Raw genomic sequence first — 25033 nt, 5'->3', positions numbered from 1 at the left:
ACTGAATGTAGTCCTCAGGTTTTTAATTTTAGTAAGCTAAGCAATACAAGATGTAAGTGAGGTTGTAGGATGCAGGTGAATTGCAACTTCTATATGCTAATGCCAGAGCTATTCGGATTGAGGGTGAGAGTGTTAGATATTGATCTCATCTTGGCCAAAATCATAGGCATTAATGACTTCGTTGACTGAGGGTATTATGGTCAATAGTGATATCATGTAAAGTATATTCAGAGTATAGTATATTAAGAGGATTGATAGAACAGGAGGGGTTAGTGTGTTGCTAATGAGAGCAAAAGAACTGAAGCCAAAACGAATACAAATACATCAAGAAGGTAAGGATGCAAGAATGGTTTCTCTATCTCAAGATAGAGACAGGGGCCTCTATCTCAAGCAGTCTGGCTTGAGATAGAGGCCAACAGAATGAAATATATAATTGGGTCGTGCTATATTCCAGTGAGAATAAGGGAGAATGTAGATGACATGCAGCAGAAAATTAGCATTCAGGTCGAGTAATCATTAACAGAGATTTCAATTATACGGACACAGAGTGGGAGATGGAATAGCTAAAAGGAGGGAAGGAAATGGAGTTTATGCAGCTGCTAATTACCCGAGACAGCATGTAATGGAGGGGAGAAGACGTTCGAAAGTACTGAATATCTGCTCATAGCATCCAATCTAAATCTAACTATACTACCTCTGCTTTTGGACGATCATGAAGATCGATTGCCTTACAAACAGAATTTTCTGATAAGAAGGGAGTGTGAAATTACAAAGCAAGTGATTATGACAAGCTGATGAAGCAGCTCTTAACAGTACCATGCATGATAATTAGGAAGGGAGAGATGTCGGTAGTGCACAGTAAGTGTCAAGGGATATTTGAAGGGAAAAAAGGATAAATCAAGTAGGAGTTAGATGGTGGAATAGTATCATTAAGCAGAAAAAGTTGTGGAGAGAGAGTATAAAGGAAAGATAATCAACATGGTCATGCGTAGTAAAGGGCAGAGGCAAGAAGGGTAAATTGCATGGTAAGCAAGCAGTGGCGAATTCTCCATGCTTGTTGCGCAAGCTCATTAATTGAGAAAGAAGTAATATTTATTTGTTAATAAATTCATCCAATTTAGGCTTTAATTTTTGTAGACAGAAGACGTCTTAAGCTTGCGCAGCAATAATTGAGCCTTGCGATGTATATCGAAGGCCGATGCTTGCTCGTCTAGTCAAAGCTACCTTGGCTTGTTCGGTTGCAGGAGCTTCCAAGTCCTCGTGGCAGCACTGTGATTCCATGCGCGCGCATAGTAGCCATATCCGCTCCCTTCACGCCGTCTTAAACATAAGGCCATACGCAGTCAAAGTATCTCTAGCCAGTGAGCTTCAGCCCGCCTTTACAAGTGTGCGTGTTGCTTGGGAAAATTAAGTTACAACTAACTTTTTATGACGATGTTATTAACCAGTTCATAAAGAAGAACCGTATAGTAGAATTTGTATTCAAGTAGCTAAACTGAAAAAGATAGAATATTATTTGTAAAATAAATGTATTTGTATGATTAAATGTACATAAATTTCTAAATATATAGTTTTAAATGGTCAGTAATTCATTATTCCGATAATCAGACTTTAATCACACTTCTCACTCCTTGAATGATAACAAGAGCAATCGTGAATTTCAAAACCAGCATTCGCCTCTGTAAGGAAACCAAAACCTAATTATATGAAGAATCTAGCTAATGAGGACAAAAGAAATCACAAAGAGTTCTTTCGCTATGTAGCAAGTAAAAGGATTAAAATGAGATGGTAAAGGGATAAGAGAAGCAAACCAAATAGCCGAGTTAGGGAGTGATCATTTTGAGCGGTAATTTTCATCATCTAAGTGGTGATATTCGCTTCAGTAGGAATATGCCAGTGAAGTAGAAAGAGATGAAAACAGTTCGACTACCTATGGAGCTCAAGCAAAAAGTAGCAAATGGTAGACCAGTCAGTATCTCAGAAGTGTTGATTAAGGTATTGAAGAAATTGATAAAAGACAGAACTCAGGACTCGGAGGGATAGGAATGTGATTATTTATTAAGGATGACATTATTTTGTGAAGGGTAGCTCCTGCTTTAGTAATGTGCTTACTTTATTTACAGCGACAATGGAGTTGGATAAAGGAAACTATAGCTCAGTGATACTGTTGGACTTGTCAATGGCATATTCCAAGATTCCACATGGAACTGCATGAATTGGAGTGAATAGAAATGGATATGAAACTGGTGATTTGAATTAGAGGATAACTAATGAATCAAAGAGTGGTTTATGGAGGAGTTGAGTCCAAGAGATGGTAGATGACTGGTGGTGTAATGCAGGGCTCAGTATGATCCATTGTTGTTTTATTTGTACATCAATGATATACGAAATGATTTGATGGATAAATATCCAGTTGTTTGCTGATAATCATGACTTAGAAGAACGATAGTAAATGAAGTTGATGTACCTATCCTGCAGGATGATTTAATTAGGCTGGCAGGATGGGCAGAGTTAAATGGCTAATAAGGTGGTGCACTTTGTGAAGAAGACATCAGAAACTGTGTAATGGATCTAAAGAACTGATGAGGTTAGGAATTTAGGGGTTATTGTAAAGAGGGAGTTGAAGTTTAGAGAATATATTGCAAATGTTGCCAATATAGAACATCAGAGTGAAGTGATATAAAGCGAGATCTTTAAGAATAGTATTGTTGTTGTAGAACACACACTGACAAGAAGAGATTATTATTATTATTATTATTACGGGCGACTCCAAGGAGTCCTTAGACTCATCGAGGGAGGCCCTAAACATCATATCCATCACAACTGTTCGACATTCACATGATACCTATCATATTTTGACATGAACTCATTCACTGTCACAGCCCCCACAACAGACTCTGGCAGCTTATTCCACTCATTCACCACTCTAAAAGTAAAAAAACCTAGCTCTAACACCCTTACTAACCACACTCTTGTGCAGCTTCCATGGATGTCCCCTAGTCCTCCCACCACCAGTCCTGTTCTCAAAAATATCCTCTGAATTAATCCTATAGAAATCCTTCAGCAATTTGAATGTCTCAATCATATCTCCCCTTTCCTCCTATCAACCAATTTCTGCAACCCACAAATCTTCAACCTGTTCTCATAAGGTTCGTTCCATAGCCCTGCTATCATCTTGGTCACTTGCCTCTGGATTTTTTCAACCTCCTCCGCATCAAGAAGAAACCTAGGCGACCAAATCTGGGCACAGTAGTCGAGATGGGTTCTTATCAAGGCTCGATACAGAGGAGCAATATCTTGCTTGTCTCTGCTCGTCAAAGTATTCTTCAGCAACCAAGTGATTCGATGAGCTGATTTAGCCACTTTTGCAATGTACCCCTAAACTTCAACTTTCTATCCACCAACACTCCCAAGTCTCTGTCCTCATCAATCTCCTGGAGTACAGTTCCTCCAATGTGGTATACTGCTGGTAATCTTTTCACTACAAAATGCATAACCTTACATTTTCTCACATTAAATTGACATCCATTCTCCTTAGTCCAGACCTCCAATCTATCCAAATCATTCTGCAAAATTTTGACATCTTCTGTATTCACTATTGCCCTATCCAACTTTGCATCATCAGCGAACAAATGAACCGTTCCTCTCAGATCCTTCCCTATATTAATGAACAAATTAAACAGCAGTGGTCCAAGAACAGAACCCTGTGGTACACCACTAGTCACAGGCCGTCTTTTGGACTCTAGATGGTAGGTTATTGCTCAGAGGAGCAATATCCTCCATATCCCTGCTGACTGAGTACATATCTGGCCACCTGGATTCCGTGGCGATAAAGAAGTGGTGGAGGGGATCCAGAGACAAGTGATGAAGTTAGTTTGTGGTAGATGTATGTAATGCTCCCTATGATAATATATTTAAGGTCTGTGGGCTTCAAGAACTAGCTGATAGAACGAAAAACAGGAGATATAATAGAAGCATATAATTTATTAAAGAAGCTTCATAGAACTGACATTGAATACTTTTTCAGTATATGGTAGGAAGGTGTAGCACTGTAGGACGAGGGATCACCCCTGAAAATTAAAGGGTGTTGTTAGGACTTCTTGCTTGGAAAGGGAATGAGTGGAATGGTTGCCAGAGGGACTTGTGAATGTTTCATCAGTGAATGAGTTTAAGTTGAAGATGTATAATTGGTATTCTGTGAATACCTATCCTCCCGGTAAGAGTCATCTGATTCCAAAGAGAATCCGTATGATAATAATAATAATATATTAATTTTTCTTTTCGATACTTTTTTTAATTATTAATTTCTTTTATTAATTATTATTTATTTTGAAAGAAAATTTAATGTTGCCTTCTAAACTAATAGTGAGTGTTTGCATTCTTTGCAGTAATATGCATTTAGATTCGAGTAAAGTAACAAAGTGTAATTTTTACTGTTATATTCAATTCGGAGGTGATGCTTTTTTGCCTGCTATGCGAAGCGAAAAGCAAAATGTTGGATAATCTTCTATTGATCCCCATTTCTCGTGGAGCGAATTGTGAATGTTCATACAAACCATTAAAATTATATGGATCGAAATTGAAAATAGTGTTAGTTTGACTCTCCTTAGAATAATATATTTGGGAATTTTTTTTATTTTATAAAAAAAAAAAGGTAATATCATTTATGAATACTATGCAGTCCCTTATATTTTGACCATTAAGTATGACCAAGAAGTATCATATGTTTTGATAATGAACACACTCCCCCTTCCCACACGCAATATGGTAATATTCATTTGCAGTATTTATTCTTTGATTGGGTAGAACGATAATTTACGTTAATCTATCAATGAATTTCAGTGTATATTAATGTATTAAAATGTTACTAAGTGTTATGCTACGCGCTGTTGCAAATAAATTCCCACCAAGCAGCATAATCATCCTTAATGAAAAGCATGGTAAAGTAGTGGAAAAATTGCCTTGCAATGAACGTTGTGTAGCATTTATATATATTATTATAACCGATATACTTATAACCTTCCCATCGTTTAATGAATTGTTTCAGTTATGGGACAAGGAATGTACTGTGTGCAGCCATTGTGATATCTGACAAATATAATATAAGCTTCATGCTTGGAAAGTGCAGTGAATACTTACACAGAATACTAAAATAGCATTTTCTATGGTTAAAATATGCTGACATTTCTGTGGCTCACTCTCTTTCTGATGAAGCCCTTTGATTGGGAGACCTGGATTTTGAATCTGTTTAATATGGTTAAAATATATAGAAGTGTCTATATTTTAACCATAGAAATATTATTGCAGATTGCATTCCACAGTTAAAAGGATGAATAATGAATGAATTGTTGAATTATTCAGAAGTTTATGGAAAAAGATAGTGTTATGGAGGAATATAAAGAACAAGGTACGCCATAGCAGCATGACAAGTATAAAGCACAGCCTAAGAAAGTGATAAATGTAATAAGGAAAAGAAATTGGTATATGAAAGGAGATTGGCTTAATTATTATTGTTACACTCTCCATGGGAGGTTCATTCAACTGATAACATGTTTATCATACCAAATCTTAAAATCCTTAACACTCCTTGCATTAACAACATATTCTAGTAGTGTGTTCCATTCACTCACATTCCGTAAAAAATCTACTCTCACCTCTCTTCACCACACTATTACATATCTTCCAGGGATGGCCTCTGATTCTTTCTCTCATTTACTCTTTTTATAATCCCCTCAGTATTAACCAATAAAATCCCCTCACTAACATAAATGTCTCTTTCATATCTAAAGTTGATATGCAAAATCATATGCAAAGTTGAAACTTTGCAATCCACATTTCTTCAGCCCCTCTCCATAGCCAGCATTCCAAAGTCCTGATATTGTGTTAGTCGCTTATCTCTGAACCCTCTCCAATGTTTCCACATCACATTGAAAACCAGGTGACCAAATCTGAGCACAATAGTCCAAGTGTGGTCTGATCATTGCTTTATACAGTGACACAACCACTTCCTTATCCTTACATGTTAGAGTACTTTGATGTGCAGTCTTCACAACACTTGCAAACGGCCCTCTAAGCAAAAGAAAATTCTGCAGAATTCTACAGTTATGTTGCTAAGAGAAGAAAGGATGAATATGGAAGACTCACTTTAATTGCTGAATATGAAACGTTGCTCACATCTATTAAGATATAATGGAAAATATTCAGTAAGTATTTTGTTAGGGTTTTTCATGTCAGGTGATGGGCATTAGGAGTAATGTTGAATAAAAACAGGAAGCAGAACAAAAGACTGAGAATGGGAAGTGTTTAGGATTTCCCATTCTTAGTCTTTTGTTCTGCTTCCTAACATAAACATTGCTTATGTTAGAAATGCTAACATAAGCAATGTTTATGTTAGCAAGGCTGTGGGACTGGATGGGATAACACCACATATATTAAGGAAATGGGCAAAAGAACTGGAAGTGCCTTTGACTTGTTCAATAGTAGTCTAGCAAACCCTTCTTTTCATTTCTTTCCATTGTCCTGTTCTATGAGCACTGTTTTAATTTATATGACAGTTTATATGAATAACACATAACAATAATATAGTTCCACATTTGCTGGAACTAGATTATTGTTATGTGTTATTCAGTTTTGTACTGATGTTATATTACATTAGTAAAAGCAATGTCTGGAAATTCTAACATAATGTTGCAAGAGGATTTGAATAGGTTGGTGCTTTGGGTTGAAGAATGGGGGATGTCAGTTCATTATTGCTGAGTGTTAATAAAGTCATGCATCTTGCTCACAGAAAATGGAATGAGGTTTATCATACTGGAGCAACTTTGAATCAGGAGGTAGAGGGAGTGAGTGATCTTTTTGGATAAGAAATGAAGTCCAGGAGACACATTGCAAAAGTTGTAAAGGTTACTCATAAAATTGCCATTATAATGTGAATAATATTGACAAGTACATATAAGGATATGATTGTTCCCCCTCTGTGAATCACTAATCAGTTCACATGTGGTTTTTTTGGTCATAGATCTGGTCACCTGGTTATATGGGTAATAAGGAAACATTAGAGTGTAGTGGCAAATAATTAAGACTATATTAGGACTCTAGAAATGCTTAATATGAGGATAGATTAAAGGTATGTGGTCTTGGTAGATAGTAGGAGGAGAAGTGATATGACTGAGACATAAGTTGATGAGAGAAGGGAAAGAGATTTTTTGCATGGTGAGTAGCAAGTAAAATGTGTTGCTGGAGTTGGTGTAAATGCTCCAACACTGAATGGAATGTTTTCAAGGCAAGGTACAATAGTTATCTTGATCAGTGAGTGTTTGACCTATTGTAATGAGTCTTCAGACTCTTTGGAGGCTTGAAGTAATATTAATACTAATTATTATTTAAAATATATGGATTTTTATTTCAAATAAATTTTATGCTCTGATACCACACTACTACTGCTCTTTTGAGTACACTAGAGTATGTCCTGGGTATTTCACTGGTACAGAATTGATAGGGTAATTACCATATCAATTCTGTACCAGTTATTTCACCATGTGGCAAGTAAAAGGAAAAATTACTATGGAAGAAAAATGACTACCTCCCCACTCAGTACTTTAAAAAGTGCTCAATGGGGAGATAATAGAACCAAACCAAATAGTTGAATTACTGAGTGAACATTTTGCAGGAGTGTATCATCTAGATGGTGACATTGACTGATAGAGGTCTAGAGGTTTGAGAAATGTAAGTGCTCAAAATATTGCAGAACCTCAATATGAAGACAACCATGAGATTAGATGGCATATTGATCTGTGTATTACAAGAATGTGCAAGGAAATTATCAACTTCTCTGACCAAGCTGTTTAATTTAGTAGAATGGAGTGGAATGAGATTAAAATAGTCAGCAAATTATAGGCCATTCAGCATCTCAAGAGTGGTGGTTAAGGTATTGGAGAAAGACAACATTCAGGACTGGAGAGATAGGAATATGATACTCCTTAAGAGACAACATGGTTTTGCAAAAGTAGGTCTTGCCTTAATAATTTGCATCCTTTTTATAATAAAGTAACAGAGTGGATAAGGGAAATGGCTACTCATTGATATTGCCAGACTTTGCAAAAAGCATTTGATAAAATTCCACATAGAACTCTATTGCATAAATTGGAGTAAATGGGGTTGGATATGAATCTGGTGATTTGGATTAGATGGAGGCTGATGGACAGATATCAAAGAGTGGTTTATGGAGGAGTTGACACCAGGAGAAGGCATCTAACCAGTGGTGTACCATAGGACTCAGTACTTGACCCTCTGTTGTCTAATTTGTACATCAGTGATACAGGCAATTTTTGTTGATGTGCTAAACTGGGAAGAGCAGTGGTAAATGAAGGTGAGGCAGACATCTTGCAGGAAGACTTAGACTAGCAGTATGGGCAAAGGTTTATGTTTCCAGTTTGATATGGCCAAGTGTAAGGTGAGTCACTTTGGGAAGAGACTACAAACTCTAGATCTTCTTCCTCACTTTTGTATTGTACTGTATTGATGAAACTGAAGGCCAGGGACTTGGGAGGGAGGTGATTGTGGACAGGGAGTTGAAGTTTATAGGGCATTTTGTGAAGGTAACCAAAACACCAGATTATGTTGCTATTGAAGAACACACTAACAAGCACGGATAAAGAGGTTATTCAGCCAGGAAAGGAATATATGGAACTATAATGAGGGCAATTGTTAACAGTACCAGAAGCTGATGTCCTGTAAGGAAAAGAGATGACAGAACATGGGAATTGGCTAGGATAAATCTGACACAGATGGTGTACAGCTATATACTGAATCAGGCAAATAAATAATGTAGGACTGAAATGAACATCAAAAATTATGCAATATATAAAAGGAAGTTGTAAAATAGCAGTGACCAGATGCATGAAGAGGTATGCAAGCCAAAAAAAAAGTGGCAAATATGGTAAGGAAAGAAAATCTTCCTCATAAGAGATGAGGGAGGTTTGTCAATCAGACTAAAGAAATCCAAGGTAATTCTTGTGCTGCATGGCAATCAGTTGAGTAATTACAGAAAGGTAACAGCTGCATGAGGATGTAGTGGATTTTTTTAACATATCAGCCTCCCATATGTGGTCACAGAATCTAACGTAGGAATACTGTGTCTTGGGGGATGAGTAATTTTATAATGGCAATGATGCAGAGGAACTTGATGTGCAGAAATAATGAGGTTATGGTCCCATTGTATGAGACTTGATCAGACCTCATATGGATTAGTGTGCACAGATTTGGTCACCTCTTCCTCATGGTAATGAGGATGTGTTAAAAAAAGTCCAGAGAAAATTCACAAGGTAGTTATTGGTCTTTGGAATATGGGATATGAAAACAGATTGAGCAAAGGTAATTTTTGAAGCCTTGTGAATAGGAGTTGAGGCAATATGGAGACATTTAAGTTGGTCAGGGGTTGTTACCAAGTTAACATTGATCAATTGATCATAATAATTGATCAATTGGAAATCAATTGATTTCCAATTGATCAATTGGAAAGAAACAAAAGTAATGCACAGAAGCTTCTACAAGTCAGAGAGGTTGTTCCTGGAATCAACAGAAGCCTTGAAACATACCCCAAACCTTAACAAGTATGGCTGCATAAATCTACCAAAGGTTTGGAAGACAGTCATCCTAAGACCAAATTAATATTTATTACGTTTATTTTTTATCATTTGGACTACTATTTCAAAACTTTGATTTTTTTTTTTTTTAACCTAGATGGTGCCATATTAGGACTTTAGTCTTGTGTTGCACGCTGCAATCACTTATACTGTCCCCACTGTTACACCGGATTGTGGTTGTCTTGCCTTTGTAACAAACTTTGTGTTATGTGCTCTGAAGATGCTGGATATATTACCAGCGAAATATTAGCTTTTAAGTTAATAAATAGTTATTTGCTTAACCATCTGTGTTTCTTTTTATACCGTGAAACCTATCATAACATGTCTGACGAACACATAAGCCTATCCACGCGTATAGTGCATCAGTATTGTGGAGCTAAGGAATTTTTAATATAGTCTAGAAACCTTACTCTAGAGACCAAACATGGAACTCTTTTCAGGCCTCCTATGAGTGGGGCAGTGGTCTCGTAATAGACAATGAAATTCATCTCCAACCTAAAGACAGTCACAATCATCTGTGCCCACTGTGAAGATTTAAGCCCAACTTATTGGTTGGAGAGTGGATACGTTAACCACTCAGCCAACCAGAATGAGTGGTTGATGTGCATTATTTTTAATAATTAGTGTATTTATTGTAGCAATTATCCTACTGTTTGAATTTCAGAAGGGAATTTTCATTCTCAACAGTGAAAAATAATGTTGGCCATGTAGTCACTTCTGAACTTTAGCCAACCTCTTGCTCCTTCAGTAGTTGACTCACTTTTTTATTATGTTATATCACTTAAAGTGAGTAAAACATGAAAAAATAATAAATTGCTAAAATCAGTTAAATGAAAATGTATACGATGTCTGCTGCATTTTACTTTCTTCTTCTTGCTTTACTCTATTGCTTATTACTTTTATTTTGGTCCAAATGAGTGTGAAAATTGTCTGGAATAACAGTAAGAAATAACTATATAAATATTCCATTGTCAGAAATAGGTGAACAGTGCACAACCTAATTGATGGAAATTTTTTCACTTGGCTATGCTACCAATTATATATATGGTTTAATCCTTTATCCAAGTGTAAGTAAACAAAGTTTGCAAAGTTCCCTTAATGCATAGCATTATACATGTCTGCAAGGAGATGTGCTTTGCATTATGGGATACTAAGGCAGGTGATGAGAACTTATACCACCTTTACCACAAGTTGCCCCAGTCCTGAAAATACTTCAGGTGCAAACTTGGTTTGCTTACACTTGGATAAAGGATTAAACCAGATATATAATTGGTAGCATAGCCAAGTGAAAAAACTTCCATCGACTTATCTCTAATCCAGAGAATTTTAATAATTAGATGTGACATCTTTTGGCAACTGGTATATGGAAATGTGACTTCTCCATTACTTCCACCTTAGTATCACCACCTCTGGATCTGGCTCCCACTGTTGAGACCTCAATAAAGGTCGAAACCGGTCTGAGTAGTGATCCTTCTCTTAATACATAGCATTATACATGTCTGTAAGATGTGCTTTGCATTATGGGATACTAAGACAAGTAATGAGAACTTATACCACCTTTGCCACGAATTGTCCCAGTCCTGAAAATACTTCAGGTGCAAACTTTGTTTGCTTACACTTGGATAAAGGATTAAACCAAATATATAATTGGTAGTGTACAACCTATAAAGGTACCTACAGAGAAAGAATCCCCCCCCCCCATTGTATCCTATCATTTTTAACCAATTCAGATTACTTTCTCAAAAGATCTTCAGCATTATAAGAAACAACTATATTCCAAATTTGGTTTAAATCAGTTAGAGAGTGAGACTTATAGAGGTGCTTGTGGAGGAAGCATTTCCTCTCTCCACCAGTCCCTCCTCATTTTAGCTTGATTATGCTGAAATTGGGAAAAATGGATTGAACAATGTAATCTGTGGAGGAAAACACCTTTTGAGTAATTTTTGATATTTCAATTTTTATTTATTAATTTGTTTTGATGGATGGTTGACAGAAATGTCAGCAAGTTGTGTACAAGAACTAATGTTTTGAAGGAAAAGGATGATAAGTGGTATACCACAGGTTCTGTTCTGGAGATGGTGTTAATTTATATACTGACAATGTAGTTCATGATTTGCAGAAAGATATTCAGGTTTTTTTTTTTTAATTTTTTTTTTTTTTATAGATAATGCTAAGTTGGGGTAGAGCAGTAAAGACAATGCTGATGTGATATTGCTACAAGAGGATTTGAATAGGCTAGTGCTACAAGCATAGAAGTGCAGAGATCAATCTAAAGGCCATTGCACTTTTGCTAGAGATGGCATGAGGTGTAGTATATTGGTTGGACTTTGTCCCTTTATGTCTCAAGGAGCAATAGTGAATAGATAACTGAATTTCAGGGATACATACATTGCAAAAATTACTCGAGAATTACTAGCATAACGAGGAGGAAGACATTACCAAGTAAGGATATTGTGAATCTAAAGTGGTATATGGTGGTTGTGACTCTACCAGATTTAAAGTGGCCAGTCCCAGGAATCAGTCCTTAGACGATTGTTGTTCATTGATGATATTGTGAAGGACCTGACAAATGTTCAATTGTTTGCTTATGATGCAAACAATTGAACATCAAAGATATGCAGGACAAACAGGGATGCTACTCAAAGATACACAGCACTTATAGAATTATTTCAATAACCTGGAATGGTGGGCTGTCAATTCAATGTAAGTAAGTATAAAGTTTTGCACTTTGGAATCATGAAATTTCTCACAGCATATTGTATTGGTGGGATTATGTTACAAGAAATTGATGAGGTTAGGGATCTTGGAATTATGGTGGATAGGAAACGGCAGTTTAAGGGTCACATTGCAAAAATTGCAGATACAACTCTGAGATTAATTGCAATGTTGAAATGAATCTTGACATTTAATAATAAGGAAGTCATTTTGCCTGTTTACAGGGCCTTGATACAGCTGCAACTAGATTATTGTACACAGACTCATAATACAGTTTTATGGAATAACTATAGCACAAAGAGAAATAATTAAATAGCATGTTTAATTTGTTCAATATTTTGTCTCTGTCACAGAGACATATTTAGGAATGCAATGTTAAAATTGTAATAATATAAAAACACCCAAGAAACAATGTGGAAGAAATGAAGAAGAAAGGACTTCAGTCTTCATATAGTGTAATATCATTACGGTTATTACAATTTTAACATTGTATTCCTGATGATGTCTGTGATAGAAATGAAATATTGAAATGATTAAACCTGCTGTTTAATTATTTCTTTTTGTGCTGTAGTTATTCCATTAAATTGTATTATGAGTATAAACTAGCACCTAAGTCTAAATACTCATTTACTGTGCACAGAGATAAAGAAAGTTTTGAGAGATAAAGAAGTGGAAAGGGTGCAAAGAAGAGTAATAAAGATAATATCAGGATTATGGAATGTAGATTTATCTACATTCCATACATTATTTAGAGTATCTGGACTACAGACTCTGGTTAACAGGAGAAAGAGGGGGATAACATGATAGGGGTCTATAAACTTCTGAAAAGGTGTTATAGGTTATCCACTGATGAAATTTTTCATTATATAAAATGTGGAGAGGACAAGGGGGCATATTTGTAAGTTAACTATCTTTATGGTTAAGAAATTGTTAATGACTAGATTTTTCTCTCAGAGATCAGTGAGTGAGTGGAATTATTTGCCTTTTGAAGTAGGGAATGCATCCAGTGTGAATGAGATTAAGAGAAGGCATGACATCTGGTGTAGGTAATCTGTCTTCCTTGATGAGTCCTGACTCCTTGGAGGTCTCTAATAATAATAATATCAACTCTGTCTTTCTGCATTTCAGCTTTCTGATATCTTTTCTTCCTCAAGGATTGAACAATGCACTCCCGATTGCATTATTCTTGAATATTTCTTACCACAGTTCTTTTGCTGCTTATCTCATATAATTATCTTTTAAAGTAATTATTCCAGACATCCAACATCTTTTTCTTTAGTTTTCATGTCACTTATCATTTCTGATTTCATTTCTTTCACAATACTCTTTCCTCCATTTCAAAGATTTTTTCAGTAAACTCCAGTGCATTTTTCACCTTCATGATATTTATCTTTTTATTCTTACCAAAGTCTTCTCACCACTTTTATTTAGCTACTTTTTACACATAACTTGGCTCTCTTACATTTTTCTCTGTACGTTTTTCTACAGGGAACCCGTAGAAAATATACCTTTCGTCTTTTCCAGGATAGAAAAATCCAAATTTCACGAGTCTACCATGAAATTTGGATTTTTCTATCCTTGTAGATAACTTCATCACATGCCTTCTTGTTTCTTCAAGTTTGCAGCTGAGATGCCACGGTTTGATTCTTGTTTTCAAAGGCTTTTTTTTTTTTTTTTTTCTCAAATAATATTTGCACAGTTCAGTAAAAGCTGCTCAAAAGTTTTTTTTTTTTTTTTAACTTTCTTACCCATTTTCCTTTTCAATGCAGTATTCATTTTTTTCCTGCTTAAAGCTAAATGAAGATTATTACTTCTATTTCAAACCCCTGTATACTATTATTTCTTGAATCAGCATGAAAATATGACTGTCGATAACACAGTCATATCTTCATGCTGGTTTTGTCTACTTGTTTTCAAAGGCTTTCCCCTCCCCCCCTTAATAAAATTCCTTCACTTCTTCCTTAGTAGAACCTTCTTATAGGTACAAATAAGTTTCATTTTCCAGTTCCCCAATTTGCCATTTGTCTACATAACTCTACTTGAAATTGGCTGCCAATCAAGAAGCTTATTTTTGTGTTTACTATTGAATGCCATAAGTACTCCTCCTTTCTGATCAGTATTGCCTGAAAATAACATATATTTATTTGAATATAGAATGTTAGTGATGACTCATAAGATATCACCCTAGTCTTCTTTATCCTGGTATAGTTTGCCCACTGATTAGAGGTCCCTCAACATGTCAAAAAAATGAGAATCCATTCCGATAATAGGGTAATCAATCTGTCTTCTGGGATGTGTTTGTTTATTATTACAGGTCGGAAAATTTAGCTTTTCTTTTACAAACATTGTAGTTTTTAAAGTGTAACTATTTTGCTTGTATAACAGTTGGAAAAATGTACGTAGAGTATTAACAAAATTAAAAAAGGTATAGCATAAAACAAAAATTTAACTAAGTTTATTTTTAAGATAGTTTTCTATAAAATAAAAATAATTATACAGAAAAACAGAAATTTTTTCAAATGAACTTAGATATTCTAAACTTACAGTTGAGAGAGCTGAGACACTTTAATGTCCTAAACCGATTAATTATTTATGACTTGTTGTGACGCTTTTAACAAACCCATGCAAAAAAAGGTTGGAAAAAAATACCATTATCAAATCCTTTTAATCTTCATAGTCATCTGAATCAGTGTCCGAATCACCATCACTTTCACTTAAACTGATCACCAAAGGTTTGCATAATTCTTCGATAATTCCATCTCTGTCCCAATACATATTTTCCAATGAAGTGACATGAAAGCAATATTTTCCCCAGTTTTGTACTGTAATACTTTCAATCGCCTGTTCTGAAAGCTTAAAAAGTTTTGACATGTCAATATCTCCAGTTACGTTGCGATGGTGAATGAAACTTTTCACTTCTGCCCAAACATTCTCAATAGCATTAATATCGCAATGATATGGTGGTAGCCTCAAAGCTAGAAATCCATGCTCTTTGAGCATCGTGTCGAATTTAAATAGTTTAGTTGTGGGCGAGTTTCTTTTGACCAAATTAAGCAGTTCTATTTTTTGCATATCTGGGGAATGAGAAATGCTATTTGAAGAGAGCCAATCCTTAAGAACTGGCTTCTTATTAGACCAATTTCGAACTTTGTTTAATCGAATAGAGTGATATGAAGTGTTATCAATTATAACCACAGCATTTTTAGGAGGGTTTGGAATCAGTTTTTCTTCTGCCCACTTTTCGAGAATTCATTTGCCTATGGTAATTGGCTTTGTGTAGTAAGTTTGAATTTGGTAAAAAACCCATTTCTCCACCCGCTCACAAAATTATTATGCGCCGTGAGGCATTTCCAGTTTGTAGCACTCCACATTCTTCTTTAGACTGCCAACATTTTCCATAAGTTAAATTACTATCAATCCAAGTTTCATCTAGATACACAATCGGTCTTTTCTCCTCCCTGAAACATCTTATTGCTCTCAAATACTGCGTTCTAGATAAAACAATGTCACTTTGCTCCATGATAAGTTTCCTTTTATTCTGGGACTTTTTAAAACAAAATCCGATTTCATGAAGTATTTTCAAATTCTTCATTTCTTTCTCCCCTTCAGCATGAATCGACTATTCTTGGCAAAATGCCAAGGAGAGATATACAAACGGTGGGCGAACTATAATACCAATTATATTGGCAATCTACAGTTATATTAACAGAAGTATATTATTATTTCTGCCAACATAATTGGTGCCTGTCAACTTTTCTGTTGGTTTTGCTGACATTGAGTTTTAGTTTGTTCCAGTATTTGAGTTTTCACTGCTCACCCTGATTCTCTAGCCAAAACAGCTGGGATCGGGTCTTATTTAACCAGGCAGTGCCTTAGTAAGTGCTGCATTTCATCATATTACACTGTCATGTTTGTTCTGGTTTAAGCCAAGACAGAATACAGTGCGGCCAGCTAATTTCCATTTGCCAGATCATCTTTCATTCAGTATCCAGGTGGATACCTACTAACAGGGTGCACTATATAAAAATGTAGCATGTGATTACCCTTATTATTTCTTTACATTCCTTTTAAAGGATGCTATTTCTTTCTGCTATGGAATTCTATTCATTAGTTTCGTGTTCTTTACATTTAGAATTTAAATATAAGTGCTGTAAGTGTTGACATTTTAGTCATAAAAATATCCAGATTGTAACAGCACTGCTTGCTTGTTTCTGAACTTCTAAGCAACTCTCTTTAGAGGAGATATGGTAGCAAATCAATGCACAATGTATGTCATTAGCTAAATCCCAAACTTTTCAGTTCACTAACATTATAATCTGCAATCCAGAGTTTCTCTGTTTCTTTAAAATCCAAAGGTTACAAATTCGTCTTTTCAGTTTTAGCTTTTTCGTCATTGGTTTAAAATTCTTGTTTCATCTTCATGGTTTTCTTACACTCATTTCTTGCTATTTGGTATCCACTACTGTAAATTGCACTGTCTCAGCTCTAATGACGTCTTAGTCAAGTTTTCAGCATTTATGTCTTCAAGACATAGGTATGTTAATCAATATTCTTCTTCTTAAAGCTCAGTAAATTCAACTCTTAAGCCTTGCTGTTTAAAAAAAAAAAAGGTCTGGCTCTATTGCAAAACTTGCTTAGCATTTTCTTTTATATTGTAAACATTTCAGAAGCATCATGAATTTTAGTAATCTAAAGTATTAACACATTTATTTAATTGCAGGTTTTATTAGTTACTCATTATGGCTGAAGACAGGGAAATATTGAGGGAGATTTGGGATGGTCGCATTCCTGTATGTTTTCGGTTGGCAGTAGATGAAGTATATACAATGCAGTTACCAGATCCATATTATGTAAGTATCTCTCTCTCTCTCTCTCTCACACACAAATTTATCTTTGAATCCTGCTGTGGCGTGGATGTTTGTGTCTTTAGGTGATAGATATTTATTCATTGTCTGGTGTAAGACTACTACTACTATTATATTGCTTAATGAGCATGTTTGGTCTCTAGAATGGGGTTTTCTAGATTAGCTAATCCTCAGCCCTACCATGGTACTCAAATACTAATATACTTTTGGTTTACAGCCTTTTGTGGGTTGGGATTCACATTTAAAAGAAAAAAAAAAGCATATCTTACATGAAGAGCATAACATTGAAATGAGTAGCGTAGACTTTACTGAATCTTTAGAACATAGTGAATTAGAATTAGGGTACAGTCACTCACAATGACTCTGTTAGTGCAACTGATAAATGCTTTACAGGACTGCAGCACATTACCCCAACTTTCTACCAGAAATTGGTAGAAAAGTTCTGCAGTGCATCAAAGTAGTTATTACAAAAATGGAGAAACAGAAACAGTAAAGCCATTTTGTTTATTTCTGTGTATCTCTTTGACTTTTTTTTTGTAGGATTGTGCGTGTGTGTGATATATACAATACATAGTTGATGTATAAATGTATTTCAGGAATAGATGAAATTGTTTGTGGACATAGGGTTTGAGTATATAAAAACTATAATATAGGCACTCTCCAATTAACAATCCCACTTATGAAATTCTTCCCATGCATTCAAATTAATTTTTAATAGAAGAATTTGATGTTATGCTATCACACTTGACCTGCCATCTATTAGCACTTGCACAAACTAATAGTTAATCAGTTGGCAATATTGTAGTTCTAACTTGATCTTATGAATTGAATGAAGACCTTATTAGGTTAGAGACTACTTGTATATACAGGCTAATGACATCACATTAATTGTCTTAATATACAAGTAGCCCAGTCATGAAGTTACTTCACATGCAAACTTTGTTGCTTACACTTGGATAAGGATGAAACCAAGTATATATAATTTCTTGGCATCTTTAATTTATAAGCTAGAGACAGTGAAGTTTGTAGAGGTCACCTAGACTGAGGGCTCTCAAGTCTAGGTGACCAGAAGAAGAGTCATGATGTTTTTTTTTTTTTTTACAAAGGTGGTGACACTTCAGTTCCATGAGACTGCATCAGAAAAGGTAAAATTTGAGAAGAGGAATTCCAGTGTTATATGGGATTCCTCTTCTCAAAGATGACTGCATCAGAAAAGGTAAAATTTGAGAAGAGGAATCCCAGTGTTATATGGGATTCCTCTTCTCAAAGATGACTACATCTTTGAGAAGTCATCACTTGATAAATTTGTCAGCTGGATCAAACCATCCATAGCAAACAGTCTTCTACATTGCAAAAGCCTTCCACCACCTCAGCTGTTAGCATTGCCTTACATGTTGGATGACTAACAAATAGCTAATTAATTTTTTTTTTTCATTTTATAGTAAATATAAATTATGATTTTCAATATTTCTGATTTTTTCCCTAATTGTTCTTAATACCAAAGAACTAACAATTATTTCATTATCAAGACTTGCATTCCAACCCATGAAAGGGTTTGAAAAATGTAAGGATTTTGTAAGTCTGTGAATGTCTATATAATCAGCAAAAATCAGTAATTGTGGAACTGAATGTTCTTATTATTTAATATATATGTATATATGGGAAAGTAAATATTTGCACATAAGTAACATGCATCTTAATTTTTTTTTTTTTTAGTTGATTGTAAGGACTCTGGTTTAACCTTAATACTGATAAGTAATTTTATAAACGTATTTTTCCTTTAGTTGATGGTGCCACGAGTGAGTTATTTTCCCTTAGTTACAGACAAGGTTCAAAAGCACTTCATGCACCACATAGAAGAAAAATATCAGGGTGCAGAAATGTGGCTGGAATATAATAAACAATTTCTTAAATGGTTAGTGTTGAATTTATGTAAATTTTATATCTCCTATTTATTGAGAAAATTTGAGATTTCTAAAATAATATTGTGCTGTGCTGTGCTGTGCTGTATATGAATAAAATGTAATATGAGGAAAATGACTTATTTCAGTGGATTAAAAAAAAATTACCAAAATTGGAGCAAGCTTTGTATGTTGATAAGTAATGCTACTATCGGCAAAATGCCTCTTGGTGCAATTATTCATTTGCTTAGTTAAAAATCAAATATTTATCCACCTTTAGTAAACATAAGTTTATAAATTGGATTGGAGATTAAATTATAATTTGAAACTTTTATTACTTTTAGGACTAACTTTTAGTCTGCACATGATATGGATTCCTGAATTTGTATCTCACATAAGGGTTCCAGTTGGATCTGAAACATATTTTCTGTTTGGCAAAACTTTCAAATGTACTATAATGAAAGAAAATATTGTCTTTAGCAGGATCATATCTTATTATTATTATGATCCTAAGACAGTGGAGTCAAAGACTCACCTAGGAGGTCCCTTTGATACACAGTTCATTATATTGTGACTTAAACACATTCAACTTCTCTGCAGTCACCATGCTCTCAGCAGCACATCTCAGTCATATCGTCCCTCTTCCTACTATCCATTAGACTCTGTAAATTGCATCTTCTCAACCTTTCTTCATATTCAACATTATAGAATCTCCTTCCTTCTACAAGTCAATGTGTTCTTCACATCACTGCCAAAATTCAAAATGGTGATCAATTGTATTGTTTCATTATTATTATCTCAAGATTCCCATGAGTCAAAGACTCATCGCAGTAGTTCCCTTTGTCATACACACAACTCATCATACAATGCCTTAAATGCATTCAAAATCTCTGCACACACACACCACACTCTTGGGCAATCCATTCCAACCATTTACAGCTCTCCATGCAAAAAACATGCTTTTCACTCCCTTGCTCACACCCTCCTTATACAGCTTCCAGGAATGACCGCTTGTTCTCCCACTGTTTTATGTAAACCTCTTCAACATTAATCATATAACAACCCTTTACCAACTTGTACATATCTATCACATTGTCCCTCTTCCTACTATCCACTTCACTCTGTAAATTGCATCTTCTCAACCTTTCTTCATATTCAATCTTCATATTAAGAGATCAGAAATGACCTTCAGTCACCTCTGGACCCTTTCCAACATCTCTTCATCTTCAAAGAAGAATCTTCATCTTTTTGAAAACCAGCTGACCAAATCTGTGCACAATAGTCCATATGTGGCTTAATTGAGGCCTTATACAGTGGAACCAGGATCTTACCTTTACAAGTCAGTCCTCCACATCATTGCCAGAATTCATTATGTTGTCCTCACAGTTTTGCATTGTGTCCTAAATTTTAGATCCTTATCCACCATCACCCCGATCTATTATTTCCTCTGACAGTATATCCCCACCAAGAGTAAATTCTACATCCCACCTTTGTTTACCAAATTTTAAAACCTTACAGTTAGCAACATTGGACTGGTATCCCCCACTGATCTCCCCATTTACTCAGTCTATTCAAGTCTTCTTGTATGGCCATAACATCGCTCTACTCTTCATAGTTAATCCCAACTTTGCATCATCTGCAAACAGCTGAATATTCTCATTCAAGAGTCTTCACCACTATCATTAACATATTGATTAAAAAGCAATGACCCTAAAACAAACCCTTGAAGCACACTACTGGTGACTTTCTCTTCCTGGATATATATATATATCCCCAATTCAGTGCACTAGTCCGATATCCAACCTATCCACTCTAGTCTGACTATCAACTTATCACGCAGTAATATATAAAAAGCCTTTGCAAAATCTAAGTATACTACTCTATCCATCTCCCTTATCCAATGCAGCTGTCACCTTATTTCTATAAGTAAACAATATTACTAAAACACAACCTTCCTTCAGCAAATCCATGCTGTCGATCAAAAATAATACCATTGTTGTCAACCCAATTCTGGATCCCAGTTCTCATTATCCTTTCCAGCACTTTAACCACAACACCTGACACACAGATTGACCTATAATTTGATTCTCAGTTTCTGTCATCTCCCTTATGAAGCATTAAAATCTTTCTTTCCTTTCACTCCTTTGGAATTTGACCTGATCTAAGACTCATATTAAGCAAATATGGAAAGGCAGATATCAACTCCCTTGCACATTCCTTCAAAATACGTGATGATATATCATAAAGTCCACAGTCCTATTCACATGAAGTTTGCTCAATTCCCCATATACCTCTCGCTCACTCACAGTCAGTCTCTCTTTTCCTCCTCATCCACTGCTCTCAACCCCTCCATGATTTCATTTTCACAATGCTGAAAGACCTTTATAAAATACTCATTGAACATCTCAACTATATCCTCTGCAGAAGTTGTCCTTATACCATTTTCTCCAGTCAGTGCTATCCTGTCATTATATATATATATATATATATATATATATTTTTGTCAGCTATATATCAAAAGAACTCCCTAGAGAATTTTGGACTTCATTAGCTAATTGCTTCTCATACTGCACTCTTGCTCATTACCAACTGAGTCGCCCTCTTGTCTGTTCTTCGTACTCCTCATGGAATTGAATATTACTACTCATCTTATGTTACTTCTATAATTCTTTCTTTGTATTGAATGATAATCTTCATTCATCCATTTCACCTCTACCCTGTTTAACCTTCTGATCCTTGGAATACGTTTAGACAGTGCTAAGTAGTTCTTAAATCGCACCCAAGCAGCATTGATCTCCTTTCCATCCAACCTCTTATTCTATGCTCTAGCTGGAAGCTATTCCTGAGCTTGTCATAATCACCACCAGCCTTGTTGTTGTTGAGTCCATTGAAGAGCTTCTAGTTATGACCATGGATCTGTAGAACTGCTTTGGCAATCTGTTGAACTTTGGTGGAGTAGAGCTTTTCTCTAAGGTTATTGTCAATTTTCTGTAGAGCAGCAGCAATTGCTGGACAAGAATAAATATGGACAGGTTCAACTCCTGGAACAGTTTTTGCATGTTTCATAGCTCCTACTACTGTCTGGCTGAATTTTCATGCCTTTAAAATGTTCCGTCCTTAGTCTGGTGATGATGTGGTTATTCCTCTATTTTCATTAATTTCACTTATTTCATTCTTCTTCTTGATAGTTTGTTTTACCAATCTTATTTTAGCATCAGTTAGTGATAGTGGGTGTAATTTTTGAGGTAAGTATCTTGCTTCTTTGGCTAGTCTGTCTGCTCTTTCATTGCCTTCAATATTTACATGGGCTGGTATCCATTGCAGTGTGCAGTTCTTATTTTTCAAATTTAAAGTTGTTAGTAGTTCATGAATTTCCTGTGTAAGTTATGTTTTTTCCATTTTTTAATGCCTCAAGTGCAGATTTTGAGTTGCTGTAGATGGTTATTCCTTCTGTAATGTTTATTACTGGATTTGAGAGATAGAATTTGAGAACTGTTTGTATGGTTGTTAATTCGCAAGTGAAGTTTGAAGCTATTTTGCCAGCTGTGGCTTTGATTTGCATTTCCTCGCCTTCAGGTAGAGTTAGAAAAACCTCTGAACCTCCTTGGTTGAGTGCTTCATCAGATGATCCATCAGTGTAGGCAATGACATGGTTTGGATTATTTAAGTGATATATAGTGTCAAGTACTTTTCTTTTATTTTCTTGCTGTAAATCCTTTTTTGAATAAGGTTCGAGGAGATTTAAGTTTATCGTTATATTTTTTAGTAGAATAGTGGAAAAGAAAGCTCTTTGCTTATTTCAATGGATAGGTGCTCTAAGTCAATCTGTTTTTCTAATTTCTTGATCATGTTGTAACGTAGATGATCTCTTTAGTCTAGATTTTCTTGTCCAGGCATCGAATCATGAGATGTGATTCTGTTAGTGAATTTAACTGTGGAGAGTCTTCTTCTGCCTTCTAGTATGTGAAGCCCACACTCTTATTGAGCTTTTAAATTATTTGTGGATGAGACTGTGCCTATGATAATTTTCGCTGCTCTTGATTGTACTCTGTCAAGTTTTTCTTTTGAGCTAGTAGAAGCTGGATCCCAGATTGATGAGGCATATTCCATAGTGGGTTGTATGAGTGCTGTATATGTAGTTTTTAGTGTCTTACCAGCCTTTTGTACTGCCATGAACAAGACAATATGGCGGGTTATAAGGCTGCTGCTGTAATTGCATAGTTGGTGGATGTGAATGTCACCACACTCGAATGGTCTTCATAAGAGCCCTGATCTCAACCCTGTTGAACATCTATGGGATGAACTGGAGCATTAGGCAACTTCAAGGGACGTCTGTCCCACAACAGGCCAGGACTTCATTAAATGCCCATGGGAAGAATGGTCCAAAATTCCCCTTAATCACTATCGTGCACGTGGAAATATGTCCCGGTCCCATAGGATTACGGCAGTCATTGCAGTGAAAGGAAGTCCTATATCTTATTAAGATGGGTACCATGGTGTTTGTTCCTCACACTGTGGTGGCCGTTGACTTCTTTCCAAGCTGTGTTGTGTGTGTGTGTGTGTGTGTGTGTGTGTGTGTGTGTGTGTGTGTGTGTGTGTGTGTGTGTGTGTGAGAGAGAGAGCAGAATAAATATTCTTATGAATGCTAGAATACCCTTTCCTCAACAAAGTCCACACATCGCTGGCAACCACCCAGGTAATCACTTCATGGTCACTCTTACCAATTCTTGTGTGCCCTCTGTTACATTCTGCCTGAGGTAGTTGTTCCTCAAAGCTCAAATAACTCATTTTCTTTATTTCTGGTTGCTGTCTCGTTATCCCAGTCTATATTGCCATGATTAAAATCACCCATAAAGATTACTCTTTTCCTATTTGCTTCACTAATTGCTTATGCATTTCATGGTCTCTATCCTCCACATTACCATTTCTATTTCATTCTGTGTTCACTTCTATCTTGCATCATACTGCCTCAAAACCACTGCCACCCACTATTTCCCCCTTGCATCTCTACCTTGTATGGACATAACTCCTTTTCTGTCATCAGTAGCACTTCACCTTCCCTTTTACCTGTACTATCTTCACAAAAAACATCATACCCTTCCATCTCTATTCCTGTCAGGATGTCATCCTCATCCAATCATGTCTTACTTATTCTAACAATTTTTGGGTGAAAAAACTCAATCAATGCAACCATTTTATTTACTCTGTTTCTGATACTTCTAGCATTCATATATAAACATAACATTTCATTCCTGGATCTATAACAAGTTTCACTGATACCACTTATTTGATATGATTCTTCCATACCTTCCTTGAGCCATGACGTTTTCTCCTTACCTATCCCAGAGCCTTCTACAAATCCAACTGTTCTTCCTACATGCCAGGCCAACCTGTTTCTTTCTCATCTACACACACATTCACTTCCTCTTTGAGCATCAGCCTTTCTCATGCTATCTATGTTCTCCTGTCCACCCTGAGAGTCCCCATTTCCCTGTTTGTCTTGCACACCTTTTTTCTCATTCTCTATACCAGGGTTTCTCAAACTGTGTTCCGCGGAAGGTGAATAGGTGTTCCGCGAGAAGTTCTGAAATTTGTCATTTTAGTTTTCTAAGCATTTTTCATGAATAAATATTTTATAGTAAAAATATTCTGAGGAGGATAATATTCGTGAATATGTCGAAAAGCTCAGACCCAGAACACCTAATGACATCTGTGTATCGTTAATTTTCACACATCGAAAAGTTTCAACATTTGGGAAAGGGAATAGCGCTGTTTATGATGGGTCATAAAAATTGCCTGCAAGCCCATTACAACAATTGGTGTCATACTTCTGTTCTCAAAACTGAAGGAAATGACATCTGTGTAGCAAATGTCAGTGACCAAGCAGCATATTTTTAAACATGGAAGT

The 25033-nt window shown here is 35.7% G+C and overlaps 1 protein-coding gene across 6 annotated transcripts in view; it reads left to right on the top strand.

The window, feature by feature from the left end:
• The first annotated feature begins 4132 nt into the window (after positions 1–4132).
• The window catches only part of Atg5 (autophagy protein 5), a 112010-nt gene continuing 91109 nt past the window's right edge, over positions 4133–25033 (top strand). Inside the window, exons 1-3 of one of the 6 annotated variants that reach the window (XM_090408775.1) lie at positions 4133–4216; positions 17080–17209; positions 19009–19139. In XM_090408775.1, the coding sequence (XP_090264901.1) occupies positions 17099–17209; positions 19009–19139 (242 nt within the window). In that variant the 5' untranslated portion in view covers positions 4133–4216; positions 17080–17098. The other 5 variants (XM_090408773.1, XM_090408772.1, XM_090408774.1 and 2 more) reach the window with 5 other exon arrangements.

Source organism: Typopeltis vanoorti, chromosome 19 (assembly GCF_054136105.1).
Source record: "Typopeltis vanoorti isolate ZY-2024b chromosome 19, IOZ_Tvanoo_1.0, whole genome shotgun sequence".
Taxonomy (NCBI): Eukaryota; Metazoa; Arthropoda; class Arachnida; order Uropygi; family Thelyphonidae; genus Typopeltis; species Typopeltis vanoorti.
The sequence above is the reverse complement of the archived record's forward strand: the minus strand, read 5'-3'. Positions and strand labels throughout refer to the sequence as shown.